This window comes from Pipistrellus kuhlii, unplaced genomic scaffold (assembly GCF_014108245.1).
Source record: "Pipistrellus kuhlii isolate mPipKuh1 unplaced genomic scaffold, mPipKuh1.p scaffold_m20_p_17, whole genome shotgun sequence".
Taxonomy (NCBI): domain Eukaryota; kingdom Metazoa; phylum Chordata; class Mammalia; order Chiroptera; family Vespertilionidae; genus Pipistrellus; species Pipistrellus kuhlii.
Window position 1 is genome coordinate 5,850,457 of NW_023425482.1, and position 14,449 is coordinate 5,864,905.

Consider the following 14,449-nt stretch of genomic DNA (forward strand, 5'->3'; position numbering starts at 1 on the left):
TACCAGGCCTTCATAAAGTTGCTTAGGGAAAAGACGCATCCTTGATCACAAGACATCAAAATAAGGGCTCTAGAGGTAGAGCACCGAAGGAATGAATTTCTCTTTCCTGCGTCTGTTACCTTATTTGTAGCTGCTTGCAGTTGCAGAATTTAAAGGTGGTTGGGTGCCCCACCTTTCCCCAGCCTGTAATCCGGTGCCAATGCAAATGCCAGGTGAGGGGGCGGTTCACCTGTTTCTCGACCTCTGGTGGGTGTATCTGCATCCTCCAGGTTCCTGAGCTGAGGCAGTAACCCCATGAAAGGAAGCTTCCTTAATGGAGAAAGCGTGTTCCCATCACATCCCCAAGGAAGGCCAACAGCCTCCGAAATGAGGGCGCCTGCCCTCTATGAGCTCACAACCTGCTCACCAGCCGCCTGCCGGGGCGGCTATTATTCCCCTCATTTGCTGTGAAGGCGCCCACGGCTCAGAGACCAAGCCCCTTGCCCAAGGTCACACAGCTTAGCGGGCAGAGCAGGGATGGGGACTCGGGTCTCCGGAGCCCCGCTCCAGCAGCTTTTCGAAGACTCCCGCTATCTCCCTATTGTGACGCTCCGGAATAAAGCAGGCCGGACGCCCAGCTTTTACCTAAAACAATGCTCCATGCAAATCTGTGGGAACAAAAGCAACCATAAATCCGCCCCGGATTTTCCATCGCTCCCGCCCGACAAGGCCAATCGACTCCGACAGCCGAGGAGGGGCGGAACGCGGCAGTTCTAACATGATCGACAGCCCCGGGGGGCGTGGTCGCGGGGGCGTGTGAATCTGGATTGGGGATCTGAAACAATCACGGGCTTAGAAGGGGCAGTTCGAGCCAATCAGCGGGGGGAGGAGGCGGGCCCTGCCGGCTTGGCTGTCGCGAGAGGCAACTATCCCGCCCACTTGAGCTCCGTCCCGGCGCCCGTCAGCTGCGAACACGGCCGCGCTCTCCTGGATCCGTCCGCGGCGCTCGGAGCCTGGACGCGAGGCCGCTCGAGTACCGGCGCAGATCCCTCCGCCGTCCGCCTGCGCGCCGCGCCCCGCGTGTCCGTCCATCACCGCTCCCGCGGCGCCCGCCCGCCCTCCCGCGGCCTCCGTCTTAGTAACGGCCAGCCAGCACCAGCGCGGCGGCGGCGGCGGCGGAATGGCCTGGGCGGCTCCGTCGGGGGGCGGCCCGCAGTGACAGAACCTGCGGCGCGGGGGGAGATGGGGGCGGCCGCCTCCCGGGCGACGACGACGACGACGAGGAGCAGCCGCCGCCGCCGCCGCGCACCGGCCGCCGCTGGGGACGGGCGCGGGCCAAGAGCCCGCCCGTGAGCGGGGGGCCCGAGGCCGCTCGCCGCCCCCGGCCGCCCCTTCCGCCCCGGGCCCCCCCAGCGCCCCGCGCGTGCCCGCCCGCCGGCCCCTGGCGGGGGTCTCCGCCGCGCCGCGCGCCCCCGGTCCGGCCCGCGGCGTCCGCCCTCCTTCTCCCGGCCCCGCCGCGCCTCCCGCTCGTTCCCGCCGCGCCCCGCGCCTCCGGCCCCGGGCTCCGGCCTCCGGCCCCGGGCGGCGGCGCGGCACGGGCGGCAGCATGGTGGAGAAGCGCTGCCCGCTGCAGAGGGACGGCGTGTACCGTTGGTTCTCGGAGCTGCCGTCGCCGCAGCGCGTGGAGTTCCTGTGCGGCCTGCTGGACCTGTGCATCCCGCTCGAGTTGCGCTTCCTCGGCTCCTGCCTCGAGGACCTGGCGCGCAAGGACTACCACTCGCTGCGCGACTCGGAGATCAAGGCCAACAACCCTGCCGACCTGGGCAGCCTCACCAACCTGACGGACGAGGTGGTGCGCAGCAAGCTGCTGGTGTCGCTGGCGCTGCTGGGCTCGGAGCAGCGCGAGGCGGCCGGCGTGCTCTACCGCACGCTCACGCACATCGACTCCATCATCCACAACTATGGGCTGCAGCTCAACGAGGGCCGCACGGGCGATGAGTTCCTGCTGCTCTTCACCATGGCCTCCAACCACCCGGCCTTCAGCTTCCACCAGAAGCAGGTGCTGCGCCAGGAGCTCACGCAGATTCAGAGCAGCCTGAGCGGCGGCGGCGGCGGCGGCGGGGGCCACGGGGGCAAGAGCGCGCTGCCCACCTGCCCGTCCTGCCACAAGGTGCGTGCCCACGCGGGAGGCGGGCTCGGCGCCCTCACCCGCACCGCAAGCCTCCAACCCGCTCCCCAAAACGCCCACCACCACCACCACCAAAAGCCTCCATCCTGAACGGAAAACACTCGCTCCCGAAGCTTTCACTTGAGATCCCAAAACCCCCACCTGAACCCTAAACTCATACCTGCCACCCCCAAGCTTCCATCCCGGTTCCGCAGCCGCAAACCAAGCTTTCACTCCGCATTTGTATCCCAAGCCTCCACCCTGTACCCCCTATGCCCTCACTCCAAGCCCCTGCCGCCACTTCCGCCCGTAAATCCTGCACCCCAAGACCTGTCCAGCACCTTGCGCCCTTGAGGCTTGTTGCATCCTTCCTTCTCGCCCGGATTAGCCGGGGAGGTGTGAGAGGATGCACTCAGAGCTCCCTTAGAGGGACAGATAGCCCCAGGCAGAGGTTGCGGCCCCAGTTAACAGGAGTCGCCTTGCTTTCTCCAAACTTGATGTTTATTACTAGAAAAGGAAGCCATATAAGACGGAAAAGGCTCTCCTCGCAGACACTCGCGGGTGCCACGTGACGTCCGGTTGTGGGTTTCCCCTAAGTGGGCAGGTGTCCCCCCTGGAGTGGTCAGATGGGCAGGTGGGACCGCAGAGTGGGCACGCGTTTATGTATTAGTGTGCTTGTGAGTGTGCGAATAGCACTGATGAATGTGTATGCTTATGCATTTATGAATGCACGTGCATATCTGTGTTTATGCTTGTGTTTAACAGTAGCATGTGAAACCGTTATTTCTCAATATGAAACAAATCCCAGGCTGACTTGGAGCCCGAGCATGTTGAGGATATCAGTCTCCTAAGGAATGCTAGGTTAAGTTAAAGATCTCTAGTCTCCAAATTAAACAGGAAGGGTATCATGGTCAACCACTTAGAAATGTGAACTTTTGTCTAAATGTTTCAAAACTATGTAACCAAAGTGTTTGGGGCTCAAACTTGTTTTTAACGTTCCCTTGGGACCCAATTCCAAAATTGTGCTCTGAGGGGGCCAAAAAGGATTTTCTTTGACCAAGTGTATTGTATTTAGATTACACACTGACTTTGGGAAGCAAGAGATTGCAGTCAAAGACCAGTAGTGCTGAATATCTTTCTTTGACAGTGCCTAAGCTCTTTTAAGTTAAATGGCACTCTCTGGTTTGCTGCTAGTGGTTTTAAATTCTCTTTCAAACCTGGACTGTGGCTTTTCTTCTTTAATGTCTTCCTGTAAGAAGTGGTTGTGGTCCCTGCATTGGTTTTAATCTATGTCCTATCTTTTCTTGGTGACATTGATCTCTGAGACTCTGGTTTTCTTTTTAAATGTGTGTTCAGATCCCACCCATATTGTGCTCTGGGCAGAAAAATGTTATTCCCCTACAACCAAGGGAAAGATGTGTCCCAGGGAATGTGGTGGTCTGTTGGGAGTTCAGTAAAATTTGGGGTGCCAGTGGACTAGCACCTATGCATGGGTTTCAGTCCCCTAAAAGGCCACCTTCAGGTGCTGTTAGGCTTCAAGTTAAATGCCACACACTGATAATTCTAGGCTGTGATTTCCAGTCTTATTCAACTCTTTTGTGTGTGCAGATGCATCATCACGTTATTAAAAGCAGAAGCCTGGTGATCATTATTTTGGTGGGGAGTAAGCTAAAAGCTGGAACAAAAATATCATTTATAATAGAGCCTTTCTGCCAAGCCAGAAATCTGTCAAGCCAGATGTGATGAAGGGGCTAATCCATCTTCCTACCCAAATGAGCATTTAAATGACCAACTATGTGACCTTGACCAGAGTCCTCTCTCCTGCCGTGTTTCCCTTTGCAAGGCAAGTTACCTGCCTCATGGACTTGCTTGGAGGGTCATATGATGTCACATGTGAAGTGTCCAGCAGATGTGCAGCGAGTGCTTCCTTCTGCCTTCTCTGGCTTTTATAGAGGGATGCTAACTTGAGCAAAGCACATTGTTATAGAGTAAAATGTTTGTCTCTCAGTGTTTTCAAATTTTTTTTTTTTGTTTTGCTTTTTTAAAAATATATTTTATTGGTTTTTCACAGAGAGGAAGAGAGAGAGAGAGAGAGAGAGAGAGAGAGAGAGAGAGAGTTAGAAACATCAATGAGAGAGAATTATCGATCAGCCGTCTCCTGCACACCCCCTACTGGGGATGTGCCGGCAACCATGGTACATGCCCCCGACCAGAATCAAGCCCGGGACCTTTCAGTCCGTAGGCACATGCTCTATCCACTGAGCCAAACCGGTCCTGGCTCAAATTTGATTTTTGGATAGTTACTTGGAGCTGAGATTTTTGTTCACCCTTGGAAAATTGGAGAATTCTGCCTGACCCTTATTAATGAGGTTATAAGCCTGGCCTGGTAGCTCAATTGGCTAGAGTGTTGTCCCATAAGCCAAGGTTTAGGTTCAATCCCAGTCAGGGCATATAAGAATTAACCAATGAGTGCATAAATGAATGGAACAACAAATGAATGTTTCTCTCTCAAAAAAATCAATAAAGAGAAATTTAAAAACAATAGTAAAAGATTATAATGAGTAACCTTGGTGCCATTGCTTCCATATTTCTAAACAAATGGGATCTAGTTTTCTCTATATCCACTATGCCACTCCTAAATTAATTTCAGTCACGTTCATTGAACTTTCTATTCCTTTGCTGCTTTAAATATAATGCCTGACATTGATAAACCCTTCTGTTGCTTGGAGTAGGCAACTCATGAAATCTAGCCTTTAAGCATTTTGCTGCCTTTGTTTCTCTAAGATTTAGAGTCTAAATCTTACATTTAGTGTAATCCTGGAAAAGCAGCCCCATTAAAGCTGTTTGTGTTTCTTTTGTAAGCTGTTGTGTTTTGTTTTAAACTCTGAGCCTAGACACTTCTGTTTCTCTTTTAGAAATAAAAATTTTGACTGCTTCATTCTTTATCCTAAATCAATACTTCTTTAACTATATTTTCTGATATGTATAGGCATTACGGTATTTACATTTGCTTCTTCAAACCCTTACTATGTTATTTCAAAATTCTTACTGCTCAGAGGACTTATAGAAGTTTAAAAGTGTAAGGAATGTAAAATAGACATTTTTACTTTCAGAAAGAGAAGAATTCATAGTGGTAGAGCTGGTGGTTGATTGTAGTAGCTTTACTGTACTCAGTAGCTGACAGGTGTTGTAGGTGTGCTGTTCCTAAAGGCATGATGGAAAATGGTAATAATGATTGGTTTAGACTTAACACTACCTCTGTCTTTCCATTTTATGTAAATATAAAGCCATAGTTTTAGAAAAAGCTTAGCTATCCTTTGCAGTCTTTTCTCTATGTAAATGATAATGTGCTGTGGTGTATACTTATTTTTAAAAATAATAGCTTTATTGAAATTTACCCTTTTGGAGTGTACAATTCATTGGTTTTCGGTACATTTAGAAAATTGTGCCCTCCCACCTTTGTGTTTCAGAATCCTTGTGATAGAGATCATACTGAAACTATTTACTGAGATTGATTTTTATTTTTTTTTAAGGAAAATTGAAACAAAGATTTAAAATGCTTAGTGCAGGAGTGTGGTGGGTAGTAGTCTTCCTTTGGATTTCTTATCCTTTTCCCAGCCATCTATTATAGTTTCATTCCCTTCTTTGTTGCTTGTAGAACCTTCTAGAGAAACTCCGTGTATTAACAAATAGATAATTGGTGTCTTACTCCCACATGGTCTGTGTCCCTTTTTCTTGGTAGTCTTTCCTGATGAGCATTTCCTATCAGTTCATAGAGCTTCTTCGTTGTAGCTTATGGCTGCCCTGTACAAACGTGCTATTTAATCAGTCCCTATTGATGGACATTTTGTTCCCTCTTTACCATTACAGACAATTCCGTGTCTTTGACATATTATATATGTGTCATCTACATACAGCAAACAGCATCCATGGCTTCTACATTTCAATAAATACTATATCTATAGAACAGAAACCTGGAAGTAGGATTGCTGCTGGGGGGTGAAGTGGTCTGTGGTCTGTGCTATAATTACTTTAGATATTGCTGAGATCATCTACCTTTTGGAATTCTACAGCAATTTGAGTGCCTGTTCCTATATCTTCAACTAGTATGGAGATCAGTTGTCACCCCCTAATCCCTTCCCCAGATTTTTGCCATTTGGTTGGGTGAGAAGCATATCTCAGTGTAGTATAATTTTATTTTATCTTTGGCAAGCTCTTCATATCCTCTGGACATCTCTGTTGGATTGTTGATCTTTTCTTTATTGTTTTTTAGGAGTTCTTTAAGTTTCAAGGAAATGGTGCTTTTGTCTTTAGAAGTTGCAAATATTTGTTTTCCAGGTTTTTTCCTTTCATTTGGACTTTACCATGCAGTTTTAAAAATATATTCATATATACTTACCAGCCTGTAATGGCTTCTGGGTTTTGTGTCATGAGAAATTCATTATACATTATGTATTGCACATACTATTATACATATACATCATACATTATACAGACATTCCATGTGATTTCTTCTGGTACAGAACTTCTGTGGTTTCTCATTTTACATTTAACAGATCCATCTTAGAATTTATTAAGGTGTAAGGTACAAAGCTAGATTTATATTTCTAGATTACAAACCCATTTGCCCTAGTGTTATTTGTTGACTAATCCATCTTTCCCCTCCAGATTTGAAATACTGTACCTTTTATCATTTGCTGCATTTCCCATATATATCTGGGTTTGCTTCACATTTGGTTTCATTGATGTTTTTATCTGAATGACTAATTTGTCAGTTTCATTGGGTACTTTTCAGTTATCTTTTTTATCTCTCATTTGTTCTGTGGATTCCCCACACCTACGTGAAATTCCTAGGAGACAGTGTATTTTTAAAAACATATATGACTGCAGAGGGGCCTCCCCCGGATTCTGGCTTAACGGAGCCTGGGCATGGCCTGGGCAGCCCACTGAGAACCTTCATTAGTCCTCTGGCACCACTGATCTTTCTCCTACTTCTGAGTATTTGCTTTCAGTTTTTCTTCTGCTTTCATACCCGTTTGATGGTGGTATTCCTCAGACTCCTCTCCTTCTTTCCCTTTTTTTATTTTATAGTTCATGACATTTTTAGCTGTGATTTTGCCACTGTCACTGATAATCCAAAACCTGTATTACAGTTTAGCGTTTACAGGTAACTCAGTCTGTCCAAAGGTAAGTTTTTCTACCCCCAATTTGGACCACTCTACCCGTGCCACCACCCCCTTCACCCCCCAGCAAGAAACCTACGCCTTTCATAGATAGTTTGCCTGCCTTCTTATACCTCCAGTCAGCTTGTTTCCAAGTCCTAAACATCCTTCTAGATTTGTTTTCCATCAACTCAGCCACAGCCCAGGTCACTGTACTCCCTGTCCCTCTATCTGCCTGTCCTCTCTCCTTTTTCAACCTGTCCCCACCACACTTAGGATGATGGTCGCACATATATCACACTTCTGTGTAGGTGGACTTAGATGTTGGGCTATTTGCCAGGAAGCCAAGGAATAGATAAAATTAGTCTTTAGGGAACAAGCACAACCCTAGCCTCATGTAACTCCACTCTCCCCTGAGTCAGAACGCAAGCTGGAATGCAAGTGAGTGATGATCTCCTTTTAGAATTACGCTGATGTCATTGTTTAAAGTCAACAAGAGAAAACTGTAGCTGCTCTCCTTTATTTTTTAATTAAACTATTCAGAAACATTGGTACCTTAGCAATTTTTTAAAAATAACTGCTCAATCCTGGTTGGTTTTACTCAGTGGTTAGAGCGCCGGCCCAGGGACTGAAGATTAGTGAGTTCCATTACCAGTCAAGGGCATGTACCTTGTCTCTCGCACTTCACAGTTTTTCTTTTCAATCTTGCTCTTCCTCCTCCCTCCCTTCCTCTGACTCTAGAAATCAATGGGAAAAAATCTTCAGGTGAGGATTAAAAAGAAAGAAATAGCCAAAACCGGTTTTGCTCAGTGGATAGAGCGTCGGCCTGCCTACTGAAAGGTCCCAGGTTCAATTCCGGTCAAGGGCATGTACCTTGGTTGCGGGCACATCCCCAATGGGGGGTGTGCAGGAGGCAGCTGATCGATATTTCTCTCTCATCGATGTTTCTAGCTTTCTATTCCTTTCCCTTCCTCTCTGTAAAAAATCAATAAAAATATATTTTTAAAAAAGAAAGAATTGTGACATACCTAACTTCTGACCTTGACCTGGGTCTGGTATACTATCGCACCTCGTAATCTCACTGACCTAGATAGATCTAGTCTACTATAACAACTAGTCTCCCTGGCCCCATTCTTAGCTTCTAACAACAGTTCCCACATTCTTACTGAATGGCCTTGGTAAGGTGCCTATAGGATTCTTATTCTCTGGTATGCAGTGCTTAGCATGGTATTTTGTACCTTTCTGACCTATCCATTGCCTGTCTACACTCACCTCTTTCTATACTTGTAGTTCCTCGTATTATACATGTTTTACTTTTCTTCTGAGCTTTTATAGATGCTGTTCTCTTAGATGGAACACCAAATAGATACTACTTGAGGCACTCCAGCCCCAACTTCTTGGCTCATATATACCAAGCCTTCTGTTGCCGCCTTCTGTCCTACAATAGAACTTAGCATACTGTATTGTAATAGTTTTCTTTAAATTTTCATCACCAAACTTTGACTTAGCGGGGGGCAGAGCTTGTCTTTCTCTTTCAATTCCAGGGCTAGTGGTCCCTGCCACCCAATAGGGCTGTGTTCTGAGCATCTGTGAACACAAAATAGGAAGGAAGTGTTGGTTGTTTAGGTCATCCTAGTGAAAACAATTTTTCCCCTAGTGCTTTTTCTTTTTTTGTTTTGTTAATCCTCACCTGAAGGTATTTTTTCCATTGATTTTTAGACAGAGTGGAAGGGAGGGGGCGAGGCAGAGAGAGCAACTTTGGTGTGAAAGAAACACATAGATTGGTTGCCTCCTGCATGAGGATCGAGCCTGCAACAGAAGTACATGCCCTGACAGTAATCGAACCTGGGTCCCTTCAGTCCATGGGCCAATGCTCCAACCACTGAGCATAACTGCCTGGGCCTTAGTGCCTTTTTCTATGGCCCTAGTATTAATACTTATTATCAACTCAGGCTGTTCCTTAATTGCCTTTATCCAATGGCCATTTCTCTGATGCATTTCATAGCTGTAGATTCTAGTGAATTTTTTGTTGTTAAACCTGAGGATATTTTTTCATTGATTTTTAGAGAGCCGAAGGAAGAGGGAGAGACACAGAGAGAGAGAATCATCGATGTGAGAGAGACACTTTGGTTGTGTGTGTGTCCCGCTCCATCCCCACCCCCCACTGCCCACACACCTCAACCATGGCTGGCCAGCAACTGAGGAATGTGCTCTTGACCGGAATCAAACCAGGAACCCTTTGGTCCAAGGGCTGAGGCTCTATCCACTGAGCCAGATCAGCTGCTAGGACAAAGTGAATTTTAATATGGTATTCTACTTCCTTATTTTTCTAAAGAAAGCTGGTATGCAAAAGCTTTCATTAGGAGAAATTCTCTGAACATGATAGTTTGGCTTTATGTTATCCCATGACAAAACCAAGTTTTATGGACAAGTACACAGAGCTGGGGAAGGGTGTATGGTCTTCTACAGTAGATTGTCTATGTGGGTTAGGAGTAGTGGTTGTAGTTCTAAAAGTAAGACTGTTTTTAATCTATTCCTTTAATGTGGAAAATATTATAAATTTTGGTAAGCCTAGATATTTTAGTTTGGTATAGAATGGCAATACACTGAACAACTGCTAATCATCCCAATTAAAGTTTAGTTTGTATTTCTTTTACACTTTTATAAATTGACATCAGATTAACTCTAAAAAGGGTGCATTATAGAGTTATCTCCTAATTATTTGGGACTTATACATAAAAGCTTCAATAGATTTATTAGGAAGAAATTATTATTATCTTGGGTTTCTTACTGATTCATAGTCAATCTAGTTAAAACAGTATACATAGTAACTGCTTCTGGAAATATTAAATTCTTGACTAGAAAAAATAACTTTGAAAAAGGAAGAAAATTAATTTATGGGGAAGAGAAACAATCCCCTTCTCTCTATTGGGCATTTTAATAATATGTAAAAGTTTGGAAATAATGCTAACTACCTAGCTATAATAAAGTTAATAAAATTGACAAGTTACTTTGAATGTAGCTAGTATTGAAGTTGTACGAGAAGCACTGTGTGATGTGTGTACTCTACTTGAACACAATTAAATATCAGAATACTACTCCAAACGTATGCATTACCTGTGGAAGAATGGATTCTTGTGACTCCAGCTTCCTGGTTGAGTATTTTCTTGAATGGGGACTGTTTGTTGCAAGATGTGGTGTTTCTGAGAACATTTACATCTGGGGGATTTTTTCCCCTTTATTTTAAATTCTGGGTTTGAAGCTCATGAACTGTGTACTATTAATATTTGTATTGGGGAGGCTAATTGAGCAATCAAAATGACTTTTTCTTTTAGAATAAATAATCGAGATAAAGTACAAAACAGGTAGTCAAAAGGAGGGAATGATGCCAATGATAGATAACATTTCAAATACTTACTATGTGTAAGGCACTGCTCTAAGTGCTTGGAATTTATTTATTCAATCCTCATAACAACTCAGTGAGTGAGGTTCTATTTTTGTCCCTGTCTTAGCAGTGATAGGACAGACACAGAGAGGTTAAGTAAGTAATTTGCCAAAGGTGACATTTTAAGTGGCTATTTTTATTATGTGAAGCCAAAATTACATTTAAAAATATTTTTTCTACGTCATAAAAAGTGAGAGGAGAAACCTTAAGAATATGAAATGAGAAGAAAAAGGGAGGCCGAAATTGTGTGTAACTTGTAGAAGTAAGAAGTATGACGTCAGTCACAGCTTTTGTTTGCACTGCCAGTGTCCAGCTACCAATGGGCCTGCTGCTGATTTCTTGTTTGAAATCTACTCTTTACAACATAAGTTAATCTCCCTACCCCCCACCACCAATTAATTGTTAATTTTTATTCATTCAATAACCTTTAGTTGATAATCCTCAGTACTAAGCTCTCTCTACTTTTTTAAAAATATATTTTATTGATTTTTTACAGAGAGGAAGGGAGAGGGATAGACAGTTAGAAACTTCAATGAGAGAGAAACATCAATCAGCTGCCTTCTGCACACCTCCTACTGGGGATGTGCCCACACCAAGGTGTATGACTGGAATTGAACCTGGGACCCTTCAGTCCGCAGCAGGCCAACACTCTAACCACTGAGCCAAACCGGTTAGGGCGCTCTCTCTTAAGTTTGAAGTTAAAAAATTGTTGTGAAATACATATATTTTAAATATACCATCTGAGTTTTGGTAAATGCATAAACCTGCGTAACCAAACCAAAGGTATAGAACATTGTTACCCCAGAAAATTGCCTCATGCCATTTTCTGGTCAGTTCCCACTTTCACCATCACCACCACTAATTCCCCTCTTCTGTTTTTTTCTTCTGTTCTAGTTTTCCCTCACCCTTGATTAGTTTTGCCTATTCTGGCACTTCATTTAAGTGGAATCATAGAATTTCATTCTAGCTACTAGCTTGCCTTCTTGAAGTACCACTTCACCTAAAATATAAGAACCTTAACAAATGTATTGTAACCATTTACCTTCTCTATCCTTAATGCTACTATGTTACTATATGTATTCTACATATGCTATAATCCCCACAGTATATTATTGCTATAATATGAATGCAATTTTTTAAAGCTAAGGAAAAGATAGGTTTTATTTTTACCCTCATATTTACCATTTCCAGTACTTTTAATTCCTCCCTGAAGACCCAGTTTGTTAACATATCCCTTCAGTCTGGAAAACATTTTTTTTTTAGCACTTTGTAGAGTGCAGGTCTGTTGGCAAGATGTTATCTTAATTTTCTTTTTATAAAAAAACTAGTAACCTGGTGCACGGATTTGTACACGTTGAAAGGAAATTAATTAGAAGGTGGCCGGTGGGGTGGGTGAGATGGGCCGAACACACCCTGGAGCCAACCTCCCACAGTCCCTCCCTGACATCTGCAGAGTGAGCGAGATCCCTTCAGCTCTCCAACATCCCCTGAGGGATCCCTGAGAATCTGCAAAGTTGCTGTCCATACAGGTGTGGAACGCAAACACAAGTGTGCAATAACCAGATACAGGCCGACAGTGACCCAGCAACAAAACCCATGGCCAAAGGTGGAATCCCACAGCCCTCTGAGGAATCGGGCTCCCTCCTCTCTGGTTTTGGGGTGCATTACCCAGAACCACTGCTGCCAAGTCACTGCAGCTCGGTAGCCCCTGTGTTGAGTGTCTGCCCTCTGGCGGTCAGGGTGCGTCATAGCAACCAGTCAGATGGTCGGACACTTAGCATATTAGCCTTTTTTAAATATATAGAGGTCCGCTGCTCAAAATTTGTGCACTGAGGGTTGTGTCCCTCAGCCCAGCCTGCACCCTTTCCAATCTGGGACCCCTAGGGGGATGTCCGACTCACAATCTGGGACTGCTGGCTCCCAATCACTCACCTGCCTGATTGCCCCTAACCACTTCTGCCTGCCAGCCTGATCATCCCCCAACCACTCATGTGCCAGCCTGATCGATGCCTAACTGCTCCCCTGCTGACCCGATCACCCCCAACTGCCCTCCCCTGCCAGCTTGGTCACCCCTAACTTCCCTTCCCTGTCAGCTTGGTCACCCCTAACTGCCCTTCCCTGTCAGCTTGGTCACCCCTAACTGCTCTCCCCTGTCAGCCTGGTCATCCCTAACTGCCCTCCTCCGCTGGTCTGATTGCCCACAACTGCTCTCCCATGCCAGCTCTTGTGGCGGCCATCTTGTGCAAGGGTGTATCAGTAAATTTGCATATTACCTCTTTGAAATATAGGACTAGAGGCATGCTGCACAAAATTTGTGCATGGGAGGTGGGGGGGAGTCCCTCAATTCAGCCCTACACTCTCTCCAATCCGGCACCCCTCAGGGGATGTCTGACTGCCAGTTTGGACATCCCTCTTGCAATCCCGGACCATTGGCTCCTAACCGCTCTCCTGCCTACTGGCCTGATCACCCCTAACCACCTCTGCCTGCCAGCCTGATTGCCCCCTAACTGCTCCCCCCTGTCGACTTGATTGCCTCCTAATTACTCCCTCCTGCTGGCTTGATCACCCCCTAACTGCCCTCCCTGCTGGCTTGATTGCCCCTAATTGCCCTCTGCTGCCGGCCTGATTACCCCCAACTGTTCTCCCCTTCCCACTTGATTGGCCCACCTTTGCCTCAGCCCTCACCACCATGGCTTTGTCCGAAGGACATCTGACCTAATTACCATATTACCCTTTTATTAGTATAGATGAATATTGTGCACTGGGTCGGGGGTCCCTCAGCCCGGCCTGTACCTTCTCGCAGTTTGGCACCCCTCGGGGGATGTCTGCCTGCCAGTTTAGGGATCCCCCCGTGCATGAATGTTTGGGAGCAGGCCTAAGCTGGCAGGCAGATATCCCCTGAGGGGTCTTTAGTACTGCCATGTATGTGGGAGAGGCTCCTACCACAACCACTGAGCTCGCCAGGTGTGAGCAGGCTTCTGGTTGCTCCTTAGCATTGTCTCAGAGTTGAGAGAGGCACTTGCCACCACTGCTACACTCACCAGCCGTGAGCCTGGCTTCTGGCTGAGTGGCACTTCCGCTGTGAAAACGCACTGACCACCAGGGTCAGCTCCTGCGTTGAGTGTCTGCCCCATGGTGGTCACTGCATCATAGAGACAAGTTGTTCCATCATTCGGTCAATTTGCATATAAGGGTTTTATTATATATGATAGACTAGAGGCCTGATGCATGAAATTCGTGCAAGAGTAGGCCTTCATTCCCCTTGCTGCCAGCACCAGGTTCCCTCTGGTACCCGGGACCTGGACTTCCCTCGGGTTGCTGGCACTGGCTTCCCTCTGGCACCTGGGAACCGAGCTTCCCTTTGGCTGCCGACAGGCACCTGGGACCTGGGCTTCCCTCACAGCCCTGGCTTCATCCAGAAGGTCATCTGGAGGGATGTTAGTCTAATTAGCATATTACAATTTTTTTATAGACTAGAGCACATGTGTCAAACACAAGGCCCGCGGGCCAAATCCGTCCCGCCAGGCCTTGCAATGTGGCCCGCACCGCCCTGTCATCACTGCACTCCGCTGCGTTTCCATCACAATGACAGTTTATGACTGTTCAGTAAACCATTCGGCCCGCGATTTAGGCTGGATTTTAGATTTTGGCCCCTTCTCTGATTGAGTTCGACACCCCTAGACTAGAGACCTGGTG

General features: G+C 46.5%; 1 protein-coding gene across 7 annotated transcripts in view; it reads left to right on the plus strand.

Moving 5' to 3' along the window:
* The first annotated feature begins 1,445 nt into the window (after positions 1-1,445).
* The window catches only part of ZCCHC14 (zinc finger CCHC-type containing 14), a 77,866-nt gene continuing 64,862 nt past the window's right edge, over positions 1,446-14,449 (plus strand). For all 7 annotated transcript variants that reach the window (XR_006741838.1, XR_004988475.2, XM_036440673.2 and 4 more), the window contains exon 1: positions 1,446-2,149. Coding sequence is in view for 5 of the 7 variants with exons in the window: in XM_036440673.2 (XP_036296566.1) it covers positions 1,586-2,149 (564 nt within the window). In the remaining 2 variants the exon portion in view is untranslated. The remainder of the gene's footprint in view (positions 2,150-14,449) is intronic.